This window comes from Ciconia boyciana, chromosome 3, assembly GCF_034638445.1.
Source record: "Ciconia boyciana chromosome 3, ASM3463844v1, whole genome shotgun sequence".
Classification (NCBI taxonomy): domain Eukaryota; kingdom Metazoa; phylum Chordata; class Aves; order Ciconiiformes; family Ciconiidae; genus Ciconia; species Ciconia boyciana.
In genome coordinates, this window is record NC_132936.1 from 47,439,096 (window position 1) to 47,462,643 (window position 23,548).

General features: G+C 35.2%; 1 protein-coding gene across 4 annotated transcripts in view; it reads right to left on the reverse strand.

The window, feature by feature from the left end:
* Positions 1-23,548, reverse strand: part of ASCC3 (activating signal cointegrator 1 complex subunit 3) — a 291,790-nt gene that overhangs the window by 215,016 nt on the left and 53,226 nt on the right. For all 4 annotated transcript variants that reach the window (XM_072855573.1, XM_072855572.1, XM_072855574.1 and 1 more), the window contains 3 exons: positions 21,348-21,555; positions 20,448-20,589; positions 19,747-19,872 (listed from right to left, as the gene is read on the reverse strand). In XM_072855573.1, coding sequence (XP_072711674.1) covers positions 19,747-19,872; positions 20,448-20,589; positions 21,348-21,555 — 476 coding nt within the window. The remainder of the gene's footprint in view (positions 1-19,746; positions 19,873-20,447; positions 20,590-21,347; positions 21,556-23,548) is intronic.

A 23,548-nucleotide genomic window follows, 5' to 3' on the forward strand; every position in this document is an offset into this window, starting at 1 on the left:
AGAAGATACTAACTTTTTTCCCCCTCAAGGCATACCTGTGAAGCCTGCTGTGGCTTATCTACAGTCTATAGCATTCTCCCTTACCCAGAACAAAAGGGTGCTAACTACCAGTTCCATTAAAAGCTGAGATTTTTCACTCTCTGTATCCCTTTATGTATTAACACTAGTTGACAGAAACAGCTTGTAAGATGCAATTAACCTCAGTATCAAATTTTCACACGGTGGCCCAGTGTGCTCTTAAGTCAACTTCAAGGTACAATGCCAGCATTTTAGTAGAAGCTTCTAAATTCAGTATTGGCGTGCACAGGCATAGCATAATAGGTCTTATCTAATCTATGCAGAGCAACACTAGAAAAAAATATAACCATATTTAATTCTTAGCAATTTATCCAGAGAATACGTTTGGGTGTTATCTCCCTTAGAATTATCATATTTTATTGATTTAGCTACAGGACATTCTCTTTATATTCCTCATTCTAAAAGAGATTTAATCTTGTCCACATTAATTTTTCCAGTTTTCATGTAATACTAGACAAATTTTCTTATGGTCTGAAATAAAGAAATGTTAGTCATCTGTACTAATTTCCGTAGCATAAAACCACCTAAAATAAAGGTTCTATAATGATGACTACTTCTGTGGTACTATAACAAAACAATAAGATTACTACCCTTTTATCATAAAGATAATCCACTGCACTCATAAACCAAGTTTAAACTTTCAGCAATTTCCCTACTCATTGGCTTAATTTTAATGTAGATATATTTTAATCAAAGTACCTTATATATTTCAGGTGCAAGAAATCCCATTCTGCAGTCAGTTGTTCTATTGCACTTTCAGTTAAAAAGATAATTGAGCTATTAATAGCATCACTAATCCATGCTGTTTTACAGAAAATCCATGAAATTCAGGAAATGAAGTTCAGATGTCCCTCGTCCTAACATATAAATAATCTCTAGGTCATCCTTCCCCTTTGCTGTACTTTGGAATGTTGTTGGTTAAAACACATATCTACGCATACACAGTCATACACACACACAAATATATATTTGTATATATATGTATATACACACATTTTAATAAATACATTCCCACAATACCTCCAAATTATGAACATCTAGTAGTCCCCCCTGCTTTCTAATTATGCATGTATACACTTAAAGCACTTTTGTGCCAGCGTAAATCCTATTTTGTTACTGAAGGCACACTCAGAAATAAACATAGATGTTATACCTGGGGGCTTCCACAGCTTCCCTCTCCTGATGATACTTTTCATATTCCGCTACTTTCGTGGAGGTGGTAGCTCATGAGATTTAGGAACAATAATAAATAAAGATATAACTATATAAGTACCATAAAGGTAAAATTATTTTTCTATTATCTTAGGAGTACTATTTGAGAATATAATTTCCTATCTGCCCCAAAGACTGAAATGTTGTCTTTCACAGTGCATATATACATTTTAAGAAAAGGCTCATAACACGTAAAAGAAAAACTGCATGATGTTTGGATCTGCTCCATTTAGCACCAAATCATATCAGTGAGATTTCACTGTACTTAGGGGGACAATTTTTGTAGGAACAAGTAGCATACACAAAGATATGAAAATTATACAAGCGTACCAAATACAGTTTAGGATTGGCTTTGGGCCATAATCAGCATTACAATTTCTTCAAGTAAGTACAAATTATGTCTCATCCAAAGTGTAGTACCTGAAGAGTTATGTGCTATAAAGGAAGCTTGGAGTAAAACACATTAGACAGATGCAAGTAACAAAAGGCACCAGAGAACCAGCAGCTGTTTTCAAAGCTGTACGTGCTACAAGTGACTAGACTAGAACTAAAAGCAATTCTGGCATGGTATGGCTATCCATGTCACTGTTAGTGGTAATCACAAAATCGTTTAGGTTGGAGATCATCTACTCCACCCCCCCTGCTCAAAGCAGGATCACCTACATCAGGTGGCCCAGGACTGTGCAGTTGGGTTTTAAATATCTCCAAGGATGGAGACCCCACAGCCTCTCTGGGCAAGGTGTACCATTGTTTGACCACCTCACAGTAAAAAATTACTTTCCTGTGTTCAAATGAATTTTTGTGTGTTTTAATTTGTGCCTACTGCCTCTGGTGCTGTCACTGGGCACCACTGAGGAGAGTCTGGCTCCCTTTTTGTTAATCATTCTCACATCAGGTATTTATATACACTTGTAAGATTCGCCCTGAGCCTCCTCTTCTCCAGCTCTCAGCCTCTCCTCACGAGAGATGCTCCAGTCCCTTAATTAGATTAAGAAGCCAGAAGAAATTCCTAGAAATGACAGATAATGAACCATAAGGGTAAAATTATACTCTGACATCCTATAGAACACAGAATCACAGCCCATGAGACTTTCCTGAATATGTTTTTAATTTGAATTAAACATCATCTTTTAAAAAACTATGGAGTCTTGATTTTTAAAATTATCACCACATTCACTGGTTAACGCAATAAGTATTTAAGTAGCGGTAGCCATCAGAAACCAGGGAAATTTTCATACTTTCAAGTTATATTAGTGTCATTAAACTCCAAACAAACACTGCAAAATTTTCTTAGATTCCAACAGAGAGCTCACAAGAATAAAAAAGTATCTGGGGAGGGGAGAGAGAATATTCATTATATATGAAAGGATTACGCCTGCTTAAAGCTATCATTGCATACAAACTATGAAAATTATTACGGTTTTACTTTATTTGGAATGCTGCTTTTAAATCCTGATTAAACATTTCCCCTCCAGACTTTCAGACTTCATGTTTGCCAAGATACTGAAAATGTTATTTTTCTGACAGTTATTCAGTTCTCAGAAATGTGAAAATTCTGGACAGCTTGTAACAGCAAGTGCTCTTCAACAAACAAACTTTCATTAGAGAAGAACGAGTCTCCATCCAGAGGAAGTCCAGAACAGTTCCATTAAAAAACAAACCGCAGCAAAATCTAGTAATATGTTAGTCTCCTACTAACTACAGTAACATAGGCACTCCTTGAAAAAACCAGCCAATTAAAAAAAAATAAATCAAAGAATAACCCCCCCATGTCTGTCTGGGTTTTTTTGTTTTGTTTGGGTTTTTTTTTTGTTTGTTTTTTTTTTTTTTTTAAATCATCAGTCCTACCATCTGCTCTCTTGAAGAAAGAAGAGAGATCTATTCAAAAGCAAGAGTTTTTAGGGAAAATATTTAACTTCATCTATGACAGCTAAGAGCTAACATGCCTGAAGTAATTTCCACAAAAATCCTTTTAAGTCTAAAGATACATTGCCACCAACATTATCTAAACTATTCACTTGATGAGCTATGCTATACAAACAACTGCAGCAGTCATACCTTTCCTATAGATTTCTGAATTATTCAACCACTTATTGTTGTATTAAAAATACAACATTGAGAAATATTCTTTGGTTCAATGTATAGATTAAAACCAAAGACTTTTGCATGTATGGACCCAAAATCAGTTTGATGGAAATGATGGGAAAGCACCATAGCTCCAAGGCTTTCACTGCTCTGAGTTAAAACACTGAAACAACTTGGGGAACCTCTTCCCCTCACTGGGAGAATTGTTGTGTTCCTCAGCCTAGTTATAAGATGACAAAAGATCATTGACAGAATGATTATACCCTCTGGTGATTTGATTTGAGGAAATGGATAACAAAGTGTTTCAGAAAGATTTTTCCATAAAAGCAACTATTTCTACAGCACAGCAAATGTACATAAATTTTAGCATCCAGACAGACACACAGGCGAGATTCTGATTTCAGTGACACTATTGTAAACTCAAAAGTATCTGATGTCAAGAGAATTATTCCAGATTATAGCAATGAAATGGAGATCAGAACACAGCCTGCTCTTAGAGCTTTCTGTTGCCATTTGTGAATTACACACAAAAATGACCTTGAAGTAATGCAGCTAGCAGGAAAATAGCAAAAGGAAAACTGGCGACAGTTGTGGCATTTCCTAATAACATCAGAAGCTACAATCTTATGAGGCTAGAAGGATTTGAGTTTAATTTGGTCACATTTCATCCATATTAACAGTATCAAATAGAGGGTTTGTTTTCCTTTAAAATTTAAAAATAACTTAATGCTATACAAAGCTAAGAGCATGGAAGAATAAAATACAATAAGCTCTACGAAGTTTAAAACATTTAAAATGTTGTTATCCTTAACAGCAAGGTTCCTCCTGGACTGCTATGTATTGACACCTCCACTACCACCATCTCCCTGGCTTTTCTAGATGGAGCAATGAGGAAACTGATGTTTATATGCCACAGCCTATGCTACAGGTTTTGGTTTTTTTCAATTCAGAGAACACTCTCATAATTTCTTACTCTTGTATACAACTAAAACAGACTCCTAGCTCTGCTGATGGCATATTGCTCCCTTAATTTATTCCCCTGGGAAAACATAGTGTGTCTCTTTAAAAGGGAAGAGGAAAAAAAAAAAATCACTGTTAGAGGCACACTGTCTCAAAAGTAACTGTAATCAAAGAGTTAATACAGAAAGCCCTTTTCTAGTTGTTCAAGTATATAGACACTGCAAGACAAAGGGAGAAACCCAACAAATAAGAACGAAAGATAACGAGGGCATCGTGGAAGGAATTACACAAAGTCTGGCCATTGGTGAGAAAAAAGTTACTCTACTAACATGCAGCATAAAATCTGAAACCCAATATAAAACAGTTTTAGCTAACTTTTCCCAAATAAAGAAATTATGATATGATATGAAAGTACACACAAACTACTTTTTGAAAGTTGAATTCTTGCATGAATCGCCATTTCTGAACTAGATGGCAGAATTTTGAAACAACTGCATCGTACCAAGAGAGATCTAATTTATTCTTCTCCTTCCATATTCTTGTTGCAGTTTTGAAAGAATATGTCACTGCTAACTTTAAAAAAAAAAAAAAGAAAAAAGATTTCTAAGCAGTAAGTTGTGTTGATGAGGGCATACATTCATCTCAAAAAAGGTGTTGCTACTACAACTAACCTAGACAGATAACTGGAAAATCTAGTAGGGATGGAGAGTACTGACAGAAAACAGCAGATAGTTTTTGGCCAAACCTGAAAAATGGTGACCATGAGGAAGAGACAGACATCAGACAAAAGGGATCAAAGTCCAGACCCTCCCATATAAGACACAGACTTATATGAATGATTGAGGTATGGGTCAGGATAAAGACACAAAACTTTCTAAAGTGCTGCATCTGGGCATTTCCATTCAGCAATTCTCAGGATTTAGATTAATGGAAAACTAAGACACTAAAAACTACAGAATCACAAAAACTGAAAAGCTGATGAGCTTTCATGTTGTCATGGTTTAACCCCAGCCAGCAACTAAGCACCACACAGCCTCTTGCTCACTCCCCCACAGTGGGATGGGGGAGAGAATCAGAAGAGTAAAAGTGAGAAGACTCGTGGGTTGAGATAAAGACAGTTTAATAGGTAAAGCAAAAGCTGTACACCCAAGCAAAGCAAAGCAAGGAATTCATTCACTCCTTCCCATGGGCAGGCAGGTGGTCAGCCATCTCTAGGAAAGCAGGGCTCCATCGTGCGTAACAGTTCCTTGGGAAGACAAATGCCATCACTCCAAATGTACCCCCCCTTCCTTCTTCTTCCCCAGGTTTATATACTGAGCTTGGTGTCATATGGTATGGAATATCCCTTTGGTCAGTTGGGGTCAGCTGTCCCGGCTGTGTCCCCTCCCAACTTCTTGTACACCTGGCAAAGCATGGGAAGCTGAAAAGTCCTTGATTTTGTATAAGCACTACTTAGCAACAACTAAAACACCTCTGTATTATCAACACTGTTTTCAGCACAAACCCAAAACATAGCCCCATACTAGCTACTATGAAGAAAATTAACTCTATCCCAGCCAAAACCAGCACAACATGTACTTTGAAAAGGATAGATGCTGCAGGTTACAACTGGATCAGACTTTTTGTTTTGCTGCTATAATAGTTATTGATATGCAAAACAGTGTCTTTTTCTGATGTGGGCAAATTACTGAGGCAAACCTTGAGAGAGGCATTCTTATTTAGCTTATAGATACACTTGACAACAAGCCAAAAAGTCTCCATCTAAGGAGTATGCACGGCAGGGAGACAATCTCATGCTTAGAGGTCCAGAAGGACAAAGGTCCACAGGTGTCAAAAGCAAGGGGAAGAAGAATCAGGACCACAGGAAACTAACTCCTACATAGTCTCAGATGACTCAGAAAAAATCCCCATCCTTTTCAGATTCAGGGAACAAAAGCAGAGAAGGAGGAATATTTGCACAGAAGTTTCCTTCATTGTATTATGTTCAATGATAAGTAATTCCTATGAATGGTTAAACAAAAATCTTCCTCTATAGTTTGTTTCATGCAAATGAAAAGTTACTATTTTCCTTCTCCAGATTAATTTCCAACATGCTACAGAAGAAAGAAATGGTTTCTACTATTATCATTGTTATTATTATTATTATTATTATACAAAGCACACCTATTTATTCATATGAAAAGAAAAAAATAACTCCACTCTTATTTGATATGTTCAGTTCCAAGATTAAGTGGTAGGATAATTCCAATTTTCCAATTAGAATTTAGAAAAAGTATTTTGTTAGAATAAGATACAAAACACACACAAAAAAAATCTGTTTCCTGCTTTAAGAGACTTTACATTACTTGTTGCTCCCTGTTGTTCTGCAGACTCAAACAACTACTACTCTTCGAAAATGTAAAACATCCACTATATTAGCAATTATTGTGTGATCTTGAGGTTAATGGAAACTGCAAGTCTGAGATGAATATCCTATCAGATATAAAGTCAATCTTTTAGTCATGTAACTCCTCTATCCCAAAACCTTTTAAAAACATTTAAAACTATTTGGTGATTTCTAACTGAATCCTTTGATGGACAATCTCAGTCCCATTTCTATTACTGAAAGACCCGGGACATTCTTATCCTAGATAAGAGATTCATGTCTCAAGGAGAGTACTGAAACTTGTGCTAATTAAAGACAAACATTAAACCGAGACAAACTATAATTTGGCTAAAATATTTTCAGTGAGAGTTAATCTTTTAAACATTACAGCATGTAAGAATTAGCATACACGTCCCTCATCTTTGAAAATCTCACTTGGAGATTACATTTCTTAAAAATGAAAAACAATTTTGGTCTTGAGTATAATTTTAATTAGAATTTAAAATACTATCCTGTATCTCTCTTTAAATTGAAGACCGATTACTCCTAAGAACAAAAGCTTGTCTTCAGGTATGCTATCAAAGTAAAGCAGACTACTGCATTCTTCTTCCACGCTTGTACTATGAAATTCCATTGAGAAATGCACCCAAACAGGATGCAGCAGAAGCACATTATTCACTCTCCAGTCTTAGTTATCAAAATGACTAAAACTACTTTGAGTTGTTTTCATTAAAAACTTTTACAGATCTCTGCATGTGCTTTATACCAAAAAGTCTCTATATTCAGGCAATGACATAAATGTACCTCCCTAAAGAATGAAAAATGAACATTTAACAAGTTGCTTTCTCAATTTAAATATTTCACTTATTATGATCATTTAATGAGGTCAACAAACATAACAGCTGCAAAGTCACCAGGTAGATATAATTGGATTTCAAATATTACAGTGATTAAGTACAAGAGGAAAAAAATGCTGTGAACCAGAAAGCTGGATTTCTTTGAGCTACATGCAGCTGCACTGTGGCAGAACATGTCTACCTGAAACGCTTCTTGGATTTTTACTGGTCATTGGTTTTACTCTGCAAAATTTAATACATACATAAAAGTCACTCAGTTTACAGTAAGTTGAACATCACAATTTGGAGCCTAAATATTGTCTTTCTTTGAAAGCAAATTTAAACCTGTCTTTAAGAGCAGGGTAACAGTACTTCATATTATTATCTACTTTTAAAGTATAGGTATCTTTCAGTATTTTTTTTTTAAATAAAGCCTAATTAATTCAATACTATTTTAGGCACACAAGGGCATCAGTTCTAACTGTTCATGTACAAACGAGTATTTAAACTGTTAACGTAGAAGCCACTTCAGGATAATTTTTTCAAACTATTTACTTCAGCTTGCCCTTAACATATGACATAAACTATATCTTCCTAATAATACCTAACAAAAACCAGAAAAACTAACAGAGTGCTCTGAAGGGTAATTATAGTTGAAACTAGTAATAATTTTAACATATCAAGTAAAAATGAAAGAATGGCAAAGAGTAGAATATTCCCAGAGGAATAACTATTGCTGTCATAATCTTTCTACAACTCAATTTTCTTCTCTATTTCAGTTAATTTCACACTACTGCTAACTAAGAAGGCAGTACTGTTTCACAATATAGATGTTAAATGACTTTTTCCTAAATTTTACAAGGGAAGAATACAAGCATAATCAGTCTTTTTTTCTACAAGAACACAGCTATTTTGTTCTCCCAAATCCCAACTAAACCAGCAGCATTCACAGAAGTTTTTCTAGCTGATCTACTGTAGGAAAATAAAAGGTAGGTGAGGGATGATGAACTTGTGTGGTAAGGTCACCAACGTGTGGGAACAATAAAAGTTCAAGTATCAAAAGACAAAAAGTACAACAGTTTTAAAAAATATTTGGGAAATTTGTCTAATGACTTCTGATTGTAAAACATATTTTTGTGTTTATTTTTGTGTGTGGATTACCATCCACAATGAATCAAATATGCTGCAATGAAAAAAGAAACATATACTCTCACAAAACCCCCTGAGATCCATCTCTCAAATTGAGCCAAACAAAAACTGGAAACCTGCTCTTCGGTAGCATAATCTCTTCCATACTGACTGCATCCTTTAGTAAGACACTATGTACAGTGTAGCTGAGAATTTTGGCTGCCATATCTGGGTTTGTTTTTATTAAAACAAAAACGTAAAATAGTTATGAGAATGAGAAGCTTTCACAGACTCAGAAGTGGTGCCCTTTTGCACAAAAAACCCACCCCAGATATTTTTTTCTTTTCTTTAAGTATTCAGAATTAGTTTCAATGGTTGAATCTTTACACAAATTAAAATTCTGACAGGTAAAAGCAGGTACTTTGTTAGATTACTTCTAGCTACAGGCAGATGAATCTATTTCCACAGTGGCTCAGCAGGTGCTTTTCAGCAGCTGGTGCCCTTTACTGGTTTGCCTTTGTAAGTGTTCCCATCAGATTTTCAACCATTTCAGAGGCAGCACTACGCAATATACACACACTTGGCAGCTGTGTAGAAAATGAAACAGGCTTAACATTTTATTCAAATCAGATGCAGTCAATTTTACCTCATGTTAATGTTGAAAAGTGCATTTCCCTATTCATATTTACTATTTGCATGAAAAGGAGCGACCAAAATCCCAAATAACTGTAAGAATATGCAACTCTCACATGACAATATCTACTAAATATTTTTCAGCAATTTTTGCTTAGTATATAATACACAGCCATGCTAGTTTAAAGAACAGACTAAAAGAAATGAAGTTCCCTATATTCACCAGTACAGATATTCTCACTATTAGACTTTGACCCATATTGTCAATTAATTGTTCTTGTCTTCAAACTTATACTGCCCGAGATAACTCAGATTTTACAGAGCTCTTTTCAATAAAAAAGTTGTACATTACTAGTACTTAGAATAAACAGAGTATCTATAAATGAGAAGATATGTTTACGTTTCAATTACAACTTCACTAATGAAAGGACATTTGAAAATACTATTTTATATTCACAAGCATTATTTCTTGCTGTATCTACATTTATCAGTGTTTTTCGCATATGTTTTCATTAATATCAAGCCTTTGAAAATAAAAATGTGCGTAAAAACAGAACTCAGACTAACACAACAAAGAGCATATTTATCTGTTTTTTCATAGCATCCTTGCCACCCTCAACATATCCAATGTCTTAAATGTGCCTTGTTCACGTAACACAACCGTCAAACTTCTAAGATGTTAAAAGGCTCTTATATGAGTAAGTAAACAGATAAGCCAACACAAAAAATAAAGCTATAGCTTATTATACAATGTACTATCCTAACAGTGTTTAGAAGCTGACATTTAAGGAAAAAAACCAAAAGCCTTGATAACCTTAAGAATAAAAGCACAAGACTACAAAATGTCTTCATCTAGACTGCACATGACACTAGGACAAAAGCAACTTAAAGAACAAATAATCAGATCATATTTTAAGCAGTCAATTTTAAGACACTACATGACAGGGAAAGGCATTAGGTTATAGCTGAATAGCAAGGAGAAGCCTATTGGCTAAAAAGAAAAAGATAATTTTTCACCTTTGTGAAAAGTCACCTGAAAAATTTGTGTAGATGAGCTAAGACAGCACATACTGCATACTCCATTCAGCCTGTTTCTAAAACAATCAAACTTGCCCAGTGTCAAACCAAAGCAAACACACCTGCTGTGAGCCTCCCAAAAGATAGGTTCATGACAGAGGTAGACAGAGAACACTATTTTGGAACAAGAAAAAGGTTACATTGCAAGTTGCTGCGTTGGTTGTTTTTTTAAATCAGGGAAACATCGTACAATCTCAAAATGTGGGTGCAAGTGGTTATCTATTAATTTCTCCAATAATCCCAGTAACCCAAAATTTTAAGAAAGTATCTAGATTACTTCCCCATTCTTATGGGACAACAATAAAAGCCTGCTTCTGTGGTGAATGTTTTTCCAATTTCTATAAAAATAATCTGCTTTTAAATGATCACATTACAGTGACTTGATCCACAACATCATACAAAAAATAAAAGCCACATCATATGAATAGGCCAAGGAGGATGTACTTTGAGCAAACACAGGCTTACAACTCACCAGTTATATAATGCCTAGCTCCAAAACTCAAAATGATGTATTTGCTTCCTTTACCTTCATTCCTCCCCATACCAAAAGAGGTGAACTATGGCATTACTTCCACAGCAGTGGATTGACACAGATTGTTTCAGTACATATGGGTTGCTGCTCAGTAAAGCTGCTTTTTGCTCTTCATAAAGTCTGATACAAGATCATACTCCGGTTCTTGTCTCTCTCCAATTATTCATCTTCTTCCTCTCTTTTTTGCATCCTACATACATCTGTATAACGACTTAGATTGGTTTGACTATCATTTTTGCATACAGACTTTTTTTCCTATTTAAAAATAAAAAACTGAAAATCTGGCAAGCTTAGGGAGGCAAAGGGGAGGATATGTAAAACAGTGGTGATGGGTCTGTGAAAAAGCATCTGTTACTTTAAAAATCAACCCTGCATTAATAGGAAAGATATACACACCCCATATGTGTGTTGTATACATGTTGTGTATGTATATAGAATATATTTTATAAATATATTTTTAAATATCTAAAATTTATATATTACTGTCTTTTTTTTATGTCTATGATAATCTTGGACTGAGAATGGAAGAAGCATCATGGATTAAGGCAAAGACTCCAGTCATGTCACACCTGCCTAATGCAGAGATGTTTCAGAGAAAACAGTTTGAATTTCTCATCCTGTGTTAAGAGACAGGTCCTCTCAAAGACTAGTATAGTGTCGAACACATCTTTTTGCCGAGTTAAAAATCATGGTTTTCAAATGCTAAGGGTATACCACAATCTCTACTGCCAGGTACCACTGCATTTCAAAATGTTATTTTAAAATAACTGTAGAAGTTACAAAATAAAATCCTCTGGAGGAAACCCATGAAATGGCTAAGAGATTAACATATCCAATACTGTGTTCAGCTCTTAAGAGCTAGCACACATCTCTGATATGTATCTCGGGAAAAGAAGTTGTATTACGGGTTTTGCCAGAAAACAAAATGCCAATCTCTATTTCTTGCTTTCTTATTTTTAGAACAGCCTTGATATCACTATCCCTGATGACACTTCCCTTTCTTTTTGTTTTACTATCACCACTTCAAAAAGAAAATCTTTATCCTCAGTATACCTCTTCTGAGATAGTTCATTCTTTTCTCTCTCATTTCAGCACTAGCATAAGCTCTTATTCTGATGTTCTAGGAAACCTACTTTATATATTTTAATACAGATTTCAGAGATGCAAAAATACTCTAATTTCAGGAGAAAGTAGATACAGGTGGAACCATGTTTAGAACAATAATCTCAGATTATCGGACAAAACTATCCATCTGTAAAGTACTTCTTGATAAGATATTTATTCTTTTCTTATCTACCTACTTCATTGCTAATATTCCCTTTTGGTGTTAGTTTTCCAACTTCTCAAACTCATGGCTATTGGAGGGTAGTCATAATCCCTGATCCTCCTAAGCTTTGCTCCTAAGAACTCTGCCTTGGTGGAGCTGGGACATCCACGTGCCATGTTAAATCAAGGAATTCAGACTTCACATTTCATTCCGGAAGTAATTCAAAGTTGTACCACAACATTCACAAAGCCTTGCTATCACTGCAGTGCAGCTGTATTTTCAATTACCGTATCAGGTCTATTTGATATTACCATATCAAGTCTCTTTCTCTCTTTAAATTATGTAGATATGTTCTGTTTTAAAGATGTTACCCAAAATAAATCAGGTTAATAATCTGGCATGCAATAAAATCAGTGATTCTGTTGAACAAAAAAAGAGCATCTTACTGGCAAAAGAATATTACTATTTAAACTAATAGAAAGGTTTTATGAAACCAGAAAAATGCTGTGGTATCATTTGTAGTATTAAAGGCTATAAAGTAAAAATATTTTTCAAAATACTTTCCAGAGATTTATCACAATCGGAAGATGTTTTCTATTGCTGAAAGGAAAAGAACTATTTAGCATTCCAGAAATCATATAGTCATATCTAAAAATTGGAAAGCTGCAGTCAAGTGAGGCACATATTTTAAAACTATTACATTCAATGAGTTATATTCAAGAACAGCAAGTGTCCTCCAGCAGTGAATTAGTAGCCAGCAACAGAGCACATGTTTGCATTTCTCCAACATCAGATTACAGGTAAATTTTAAGACCAGAATACCACTTTACAGGTTGCACATGATAGCAACAGATCTTTTTGTTGAAGAGTTAATAAACTATTTCTAATAAGAAATAGGATTTTCTTAATGGAAAAGATGATAATTTTACACAAGATGGACCATAAACCGCTGGTTTGGCATGAAGCACGTATTTTTACGTGCTTTCAGCCAAAGCAACAGTATTTATTCAGACAATTTAAACAAAACAATGCACAAAAGCCTCAGCTGAGGCCAAGTTAGATATTCAAACAATTTGATGCAGAAATTGTAAATATTGCGCCTGGAATTCTAAAGTAATGATGAAATACTCATTAACTCACATACTGAAGAAAATTAAGCCAGAACTCATAGGCTTTAAGATTAACATCAGTGTAGAATTTTAACTCCAATTTTCTTGTTAACTTTTATTGCGCATATTCTGCCTTCTTTGGACCCCCACTCATGAAATATGAGGACAGACTGCAATTCCTAATACATATTACCAGCTATTAAAAACATTGTATCTTGACCTACATGGTTTTTTTCCTTGTCTTAAGTTGGGACTAATGATTACAGAACTTGTAAACCCCCCTCAGAGCAATTTTCTAGTATACTTCATTGGATAAATGACAAGATTTCAATAAAATTAAAAATATTTTTAAAAATTATTCAATTCAGTCCAACAGTCAATTGCTGTTTGGAAAATATGCCACTGAAATATACACTAAGATCAACTTTGGAATAAATGGTTCAACATTCTGGATGTTAAAAATGTAATTTATGCAAAAACATCCATACTTCTATTCAGTAGACTTACCTTGTACAATTCTAAAAACAAGAAAACATTACAGGAAAAAAGGGAATATTGATTTTATAATAATTCCTTCACATAATGCAGAGAGAAAAAAAAAGCATTTCTTATTTAGACCATTAAGTAGTGCTAGTAAAAGAAAATGGAAATAACATGAAACAAAGAAATAAATCCTACCCTGAACACCCACTTTAGGTAAAAAGCTGAAGTCATTTTTCACCAACAGCAATTTGTTAGATAAAACCTGTTTGCACAGTCTTGAAGAGGAACTTTCCCTGACCTGAGTTTATGACTTTAAAGGTACATTTATTTGGCAAAAAGGCTGGCACAAAACCACATTTATTAGGAAGTACAAAAAAAATATATTTCACTAATAGTCAAGCTGCATGTCAAGCAGCCAAAGGTAATAAATCTAAGCTTGTGCTTACTCCATTTTTTAAATTCTTGTTATTGAAACAACCTAGCTAGCATGCCACTTTTGCTAGTAGTAGTACCATAATACTTCAGACTAAACTGGTGTGACCAACCCCCTACTTATAAGCCATGTGTGCTTGTGCTGTGGTGAAAACACAGCTCTCCAAATAATAATAAACGCCAAGAATAGTAATTATCTACAAATTGAGTTGGGGGTGGGATTTGCTGCTTTGCAGTAAGGCGAGAACTCTTCCCCACTGTGACTCCTTCTGTGGGATGCAGTGCACACTTCTGCCATTGCACACCAAAGATGTTCCCGAGCAGCAGCACAGCACCCTCCATGTAAACCACTAGCTCCTGCTCCCAACTCAACAGGAGTAGGAAATAAAGAATATGAGATGACACAGGTGGAGTTAGACTATGGCAGGAGGTGAAGCAGTTCAGATCACAGCGTAGAAAGGTAGGGGTGACAAAGCAGAAGAAGGAACAATATAGATAGTAGGAGAGCGCTAATGCCAGCAGTTTATGACAGATGCGATGGTATGCTTTTATGGCTGCTAAATTGTGAAAGGTTGGCCACTCCAGATCTCATATTTGCAGTGCATAATGGGATTAGGTAGGAATGGTAGCTACAAAAATTTGGATCTTTGTCAGTTTGTATCATGAGTTTCATCTTAGCACTTGTATTCTTCCAGGCACTGATTCCATGACATTTTAGAAAAATCTGCCTGTGAAATAATTTAACTCATCATGAAGTTAAACTCTTTAGAAAAGCTCTGACCCTTTGCAAGGAGGCTCTAACTAAACTAAATACTTACTTTGAAAATACTAGCCATAGGATTTCAGATAACATAGTGCCAAACCTAGCTAAAATGTGTTATTTCTTCATTCTGGAGTGCAGTAGAAGGTGCATCCTGACTACACTGCCAATCCTATAAATAAGAAAAATAAGAACCTCCTGTTAATGTCTGTGCTAGTTTAAGGCATTGCTGCTCCCTTTGGTGTTGGTTCATAGAAGTTTTGTCATTTTGCCTTATATTTGTACAAAAAGAAACAAATAAAAAAATGAGTCTATACATGTTTAAAATGTGGTTAAAATGTGGTTTGTTAGAATTAATATTTAAAGGAACACATTTCTCTCTTCTCAACCTATGTTTACATCAACTTAAGGAAATGAGAAAAATGTAAGTAATCTGAACTAATACTTAGAAACATTTAAAATGAAAGATTACTTCAGCTTACATGATCCAGAGGTTTAACTTTTGGCTAACAGTTCAAAATATAAATGAACTCCTTATCATGAACTCAGTTCTGACCTTAACAGCTTTGAAGATTAAATTTAAATAGTGTATTCTGCAATATGCTTGTTATGCGGTCAAATACTCCACCCAAACTGCTGACAATGTGATCAAAATCACATAACTCATGAGAAGTAGAGTCCTTAAAATTACTTTTGTGCACATGAAAACATACAGACCAAAAAGAAAAGCAGCTCCTATGATACTTCAAAAATTCCCACATTAATATTCAGTTGAAAGTGAAATATTTTTCAAAAGAATACAAACTAGCCCATTTTAGACTAATTCTTACCTTCCCTCTTTTAAAAGGACAATTAAAGGTAGATTAAACTTTTTGACAATTTAATTTCATTACCAGCATTATGTTATGTCTGTACCTCACAGATTCTCTTGTAGAGCTCCTTTGTCTGTTAAAAGACAGAGGTGACACAAACGCAAACTAGTAGCCGAATAACAGAATTTTGACCTGCTAGGTAACGTGAATATTAAGTTGAATAACGAAGACTTTTTGTCTTCAGTCTCTGCACTACCACTCCTGCCACCTCTGCTGCCCGTTTGAATACTTACGCTACTACCAGCTGCATTTTCTAAACATACTTTGTCTGTGAAATGCACTCACTTAGCTATATAGCACAGCTTCTTGGTCTGCCTTTGTACATTCCCAGACCCACTCTTGTCAACGTATCCAATACAAATCATTAGTGAAGAACTAATTTTATTTTGTATTGCTACCATTCTTCTCACGCTCTTTCTTATTGGTCACACTTCATAGTGAGGTTTACTTCTTTTCAGTCCTTTGGGAAAATTCATGCAGTTCAGGTTTTTACCTTGAATGAGCAAAGGTACCACTGGAAATTTTCAAATCAAGATGTAGGATTCTTTATATTATCAATAGCATATGAATGTCTCTCCCTTAAAAAGAAATCTACAGCAGTCATTAAAAAACTTTCCACAAATTAAATCCAAGTAGAAGCACACTTCCCTCTACAACACGAGAAACTAGAGTATCAGCTGTATAGTACTTCTCCTCACTACCTACCCTCTCCACACTTGGGCAAGGTAGTTACCAAGTGAAGAAGAGCCCAGGAGAAGGCCTAGGAATTTTCTAATTGTACAAAAATTGCTGTAATCTGTACTTGAAGCAATGACCTATATGTCCCACCGTTGTCACTTAAGTTTCAAAGAGGGCACGTATTTAGATGGAAAGGTCAAAATTTTCTGTAGTGCAAACCCATGTTCGCTTCTGCCATCTAGTCACAATTTCTCATAGCAAGCAAAAGAAAGCTGGACCTTACAGAACAGAGCCTGTTATTACCAAAAGAGTATATCGCAAATGAAGGGGATCACCATCGTTTATCGTTATTGTGTAGGCAAAGCAGCTCTGGAGAGGTTACCAACAGTTTATAACAGCTGGCCTCTCCCCAGCGGGCTGGCACCCTACAGCTTTAAGAGCTGAGGGAGGACTCCCGTCCCGTACTGCGCTGAGCACCTGGGGCTCTGACCTGCCCCACCTCCTCCTCCTCGGAGTGGCTCTGTGGCAAATGAGAACTTAAGAGCTTAAGCTTGAAAGTAAGTCAGTAAAACTATTCTTGGAAAGTAGAAAAGTGATCTATTTTCTGGATGTAAAAAGGTAATTTTACAAAGAGAAACACCTTAGAAAACCCAAAGTATTTGTTTCTTTGAATACTGGGACTAACAAATGTTAGTACCTGAGGCAGGGAAACACAGCCAGAGCTGGCTCTCGACAAGGCAAGAAGCTCACCAAAGTGTAACAGAAATGGGACTGGTGAAATGGAGAACAGATGAGAACTAAAAAAATAAACTCAAAGGAAGAAGAATATTTATAATTTTTAAAACCACCAGGATTTCTCCATAAAACAGCAAGCGCTTGGAGAGCTGTGATACATACCCTTGTAACAGCAACAATAGACAGTTTGGTTGTTCTGTGCTGTTTTTCCCTGGGGATCTTTATTATTACGGGTTGCATATATACTGACTCGTTAAACAGAATGAGTACTTTAATCTGTATGTTTAGACCAACTCAATGCCTTACATCAAAACCCTACCACTAATGGCATCTCATAATAGTCAATAGTAGCAAAACTCTCAACTTCTCATGATGCCTTTTGGTACTTATTTTGGTAGTAGATGCCACTACCAACTACCTACAGTTATATGTCACCTCTCCTCCTTGCCCATCTGTTTATATTTTAGATAAACCTGCAAACATATCTATACAGAAATATAAGAGAGCTATCTTATAAGCACCTATATATGGTAGGGAGAAAGATAAAAAAATGTTATTTTGCTGCTTTTGCTTACAGTAGTTCACCAAAAAGAATCAAACATATTGACAGAAAAACTTCTTGCCCTCTAAATTGACTTGAGTAAATTGGCAAAAAATTAAGCACGAACCAAGATTTTATGAGCTTAGAGATCTAAAACAGACACACAGAGAAAGCAAAAAGAAATTTTGCCCTAACCAAGATACCTATGTCTTGACCAGGTATATCTTAAACGACACACAAATTGGCAATTTCAGCCTCTTTACCTCATTGAGAAAAAGGTGCTATTCAACAAGATTCAAATCTATGAGTCTCACTAACGGAAATGGGAATCTGACAAGTCCTGCAGTTGGACAAACTATTCATAAATTTGTCATTTGTTGCAAACCAATACCAAAGCTGGGGGCAGGAATTAAATACATGGGTGTTCAAACATTCAAAATTGTATTTGCTGTTGACATTCCTATTTGATCTCCCGTAATAGGAAACATATGGAAGGGCAAAGTTCTGAAGAAGATTGTTTCTATTTCAGAATTTCACTGCAAAACTGGAAAGTATACCTCTTGACGATACACAATCCACAAAGGAGACAAATTATTTGTGAAATTTGTATAACTGGGGCATTTTGTAACATTTATTTTAAACATTATATGTGTAAAAATCTGCAAACCATTTCTTTTAGATATTTATTTTTCTGTCTGAACTGTATTTTTTCTGAAACAAGTTATTGTCTATTGAAATATTGGTACCTCTTGCAAAAAGTTTACAGATTAGTAAGTAGTATTTAGCCTAGGAGAAAGACATTTCATTGCAAAAAGCTGTCATGCTGAAAATTGTCATATAAAATGTCACATTTTATAGCTGCAGTGGCTCAACTTTTCTGTCTAGTTAAGCTGTCAGTCACTTCATAAATGTGACATTAGGTACTGTCACCCAACCAGAAAAGAATAGATTCAGATTCTAAAATCAAACTGACTTCTGTTTTAAGAGTTAAATCTTTATGTAAGACCTCATCTTTACTCAAAATCCCAATAAAGTGCTCTGGGTAACTGTATTAGATTCATATTCTCATTTCCTGTTTTCCCACAGGGAAAAAAGTGGGAAACATTTTTCCATGTTGTATGCTGCTGAAGAACTAAGAAACATAAAACCTTCTTCATATGTACATACAGCTTGCTCTTTATGTCCTTGTTCAGATCAATAGCAAATCTTCCATTCATCAACAGATTTGATGAGGAGTGAGCAGGTACACGTGATGGAGTACTGCAAGTTCTAGACTGTAAATACTAACAACAAATTTAGTTCCTTTACCTCAGCTTTTTCACCATTTTAAATCAGTAAAAGTTAAAATGTAAATGTTTGTTTTACTTGCATTTTTTCTCTCTGCCCTCTATCTTCTATCACCAAAGTTTTGCTAATAAGGATTTGCCTCCTTCTGCTTAAAGAAGCACTATTCCAAAGGTTTTGCACCCCATACAGTCTATAACACCATAACTCAATACCCCCACAACTGCATCGTACTATAAGATTAGTCTCATGGACTGCAAAATAGTGCTGTGCAGTCACAAGCCAACCTGTACAAGTCAAGATACAGAAGCCCGGGCTCACTTCTCCATGTGGTCTCCAGAAAGAGAACAGAATCACCATAATCTTATCTTTTCATTTTAGTGATTCAGATTATAGCTGAAAACCATAAATAGCTGAACAGGTAATACCAAAGGAATTGAGAATTGCAACTCATGAACAAGTAGTTTAGAGCAGGAATTTCTTGAATCTGAGTCATCATGAAAGGGATTATATCACTGAACTACATCCCCCAACAAACATTCTCAAAATTAGTAGCAAAGAAACTAACTGGCTGCACTTGCACATCACATACCACAGTACTAACTGGTAATCTTTTTCAGTTAGATTTTTGTAATACAAAGTAAAAACTAATTCAATATATTTGAAATGGTTTACTCACCTCATCTAAGTCTTTAATATAAACAATTTTCTCTTCAATACCAATAGGCATTGGTTCACTATGGGGGATCTTCACCTCTTCATACATTTTATTGTTTTCTCTCTGAACTGCCTCTGGTAAGAACACCTAAAGCAGTATTACAGGAAAATTAATTGAAAGTATGAAAACAGAAAGTGTCATTATATATAACCCGCTTTGAACAATGGTTTATCACTTTCCTTCAAAAAATGAATCCAAAATAAAAGCAATTCTCACTGATTCATTTTATAGATAGCACTGAACCCCCAAAGTAGAAAATAATCAGTTTTACTACTCAGAAAATAGTCCCAAAAAGACAAAAAAGATAACTCCATTTTATTAAATTTCAAAAGCCATTAAGTCTAGAATTTCATAAAGCATTCATTTTGTTAAAGTCAAGTCAATGGTTTCCAAAAGATAGAAAGAGAAAAATAGTATTTTAATGATTTAAGTGACCCTAGAAGTAAAACCAGACACATTTAGTTGAGAATGAGATTATTTCTTCTAGAGCCAAAATAAAAACAGAATACATGAAAGTGTTTAAAACCCTCTGCAAAGAAGCACTGCTTCATACATTGGACTCTGACAAGGAGGAGAATCTAAGGGAACAAAGGGAACCCTGCTGCACATTATTCACTGGGAAAGACGTACTGTTCAAGAAGGGTCATGCACCAAACACGTACCTTTGCACCCCCAATGAATGCTGATGTTTTCATAGCTTCAGCTCGGGAATCATAAACGTGCGGATAATGAATTTTTTCGAAGCCCATCTCTCTCTGTCTACCTAGGACTGGCATACTTCGAGCATTCAGAAGTGCTAGTTCTCTGTGAGCAGAAAAATAACTGCAATAACTCTGCCCATTTTAGGCAGCCACCACAAAAACTGAATGAGGTATATTAAAGTCAGAGAAAGAGTTGTAGAAATTTAAGGAAAAAACCATTGCATAAAATAATTAACAAAGGAATTTTACAGTGTTATTCTCTGGCATCAGTTAAACCACGTCCTTATAACACACCGTTTAGACAAAAATCAGAAGTGCAACCCAGTAAGTGCAAGGCTTTCTAAATGCAGTTTTGCCTCTTTTAAGCAATACAGCAACATGTATTCACAGTTAAATACCAGTCCTACTATATTTTTCTCAGTACAAAATACAACAGCTTATTTGCTCCTTATCGTCTCCCTCTCCTACTCCTCCCACTACCTTTAGCTGACAACATGGAAAATAGTACCCATTAATCTTAAGAGGGAAAAGAAGAAAGATAGTTCTGATAGATATAGTACAGACTTCATAAATCTTAAGCAAGTAGTGTGCGTAAAGGAACTAAGAAAGATAGCCTACCCCTCTAATCTGCATCTCCAGCCCACATAGATGAGATCAGGAAGATTCTCATTAAGCAGATCACTGCTTTCTTTCCCTGAAAATTAGGTTTTCATATTAAAAAAAATTCTACACTTGTAATAAAACGTGACTTGAAGTCAGAATCACCTACTCACCAAAGCAAACTAAAAGAAAATAAACTATTATGATATGTTGAAGTAGCAATTACAACAGAAGCATTTCTCAACTTTTGGCATTTATTACCTTTGCATCCGCAGCTCTTTGGGATCAAAGCACATTAGTCCTTCTCCAGAAACCTCTCCATCTTCCCCAGCTTGTTTTTCTTTTCTGGCATTTCGCTTTTCTTCCCGACGATATTGTTTCATTAACAGCTTTTCTTGTTCAGACTGAATTGTAACTTGACAACCATAATTGGGCTTAGCATTTTCTCCTATAAACTTCTTGCACTGTTCTGCAATATAACAGGTATGCATCTCCATAAGTACTGGATTCCATCTTTGTTTTCCCCAGTTTTCTTCTAAAGGTTTGTTTTTTGAGGTTTGTTTTCTTTTTTCGGGGGGGTGGTGGGGGGTGTGTGTGTGTGTTTAAAGATAGTTTAGCTTTATTTAGACGACCGTGCAGCAGCTGGTCTCAAGAAATCCAAAATAAGTACCAGCTCACGTCCCAAAGGTAGGATGCTTAAAGTTACCATTGTTAAGCAAACAAAAATTCTTCATCCCAAAGCAAGAGGATGGGCTAGCAGCAAAAGGAAGGGCTTTTTTCCTTTTCTGTGTTTAAAACTTCATCAACAGTGGAAATGCCACTTATCTCTCCTCTTACATGTATACACTGATGAGTAATCTGTTTTCACACCATCCTAAACAGGCTAGTTTTTTTTTAAACAGCCTCTTCACAAAAAAATTAGTGTATCTTTACTAGATCACATGATGGTATTGAAAGCGTACTCGCAATGTAATTTCCCTAAACAAGTGAGAAAATAAATCCTATTCTATACAGCCCCAAGGATTCCTACCCTTTATGTAGAGAGCAGCAGGATTGAATCAAGAAGAATCAGAACCACAGAACAATTACAGTAAACAATCTAGGGGAGCAGGGAAGCCAAAAAAGCCATCACCTTCAACCTTCCAAGGCCATTACTGGCCAAAACCAAAGACACAACCAAGTCTTTTGTATGCAATGGGGTGGAGAAATTTGTTTTGTTTTTAACTGTATCAGTGTTTTTAAAATTCTATTTTCAAAATTCTGCAAACAGATTATTAGTTCATGTATGTTTCACTGAATATTATATACTTAATTCAGTTATGTTTCATATGTATTTTTGCAGTCAAACTCTGAAGCCAAAAACTTGAAAACTTTTTTTTAATCAAATAAACCCACTTGACTGATGTTTTGAACAATTTGTGCTGCTTCGTTTTCACCTACAGTAACAGTGAAACTCCTACCTCTCACAGCATGCATACTAGATAAGGTGACTATCACTTGTTAAATAGCACTGAAAAAATTCTAATAAACTGTCAAAACGTCCACATTAATACCATCATGTCTGTAGCTTTAACTCTCTCTCTCTCTCTCTCTCGTATTAAAAGGGGACAACAATGGATGCAATTTCCTAACTAAATTTAATTCAGACTGAACACACCAGGGCAAAGAACTGCTACTTGATTTGTCTGATAAGCACAATAATCACTTTTACTGCCATGGAAGTAAATTACATAAGAAATAGTAAAATAATACAGCATGCTACAAAAATGCAGTACACATACAGTTCCCTGACTTGTGTTTATTTTCTCAAGACACAAATTACTCAAAGTTGACTAAATTTCTGGAGACACAAATTGCATTTCTGGAAAGATAAAACTTCAATCCCCATTAGAAATACCATTTTGATCAACTTAAAAGAAAAAGCCTTATTAAAATTAATAAACGGAATTTGGGGCAGAGCATCTTCACTCTCAGAGAAGATACTCAAATATAATTGACTTCTTTACAACAGTGAAAGAAGGGTTCTCTCATCAGTGAAAAAAACATACAATCAGTAATGCTTTCCTATTGTCTTAAAAGCACAACATTGAAAATATTCTTCCTTCACATTCTAGCAGAAATTACTGTGATAGATTTTACTGATGGCATAATGAAGAATAAGTTCATAAAAGCTTCCGAAATACTACTTCTGCTAAGTGAGAAGAAAATACTTGCGTAACTAAAATCTGCACACAGGAGAAAAACTATAATAGTTCAGTTTCTACTGAATGTATTTAAAATTTTTTATTATTTGATTATTTCAGAAGGGGAAAACCATGAAGACACAAAACCTTGTTATAGTGATAGCAAGACACTCTGCTTTGAAATAACAAACAGGTAAAACTAACGGTTGTTCTGATGAGTTTAGACTAACCATCAGCACAACAAAAGGTAAACTTCTAAACACTTGCCTATATAACATT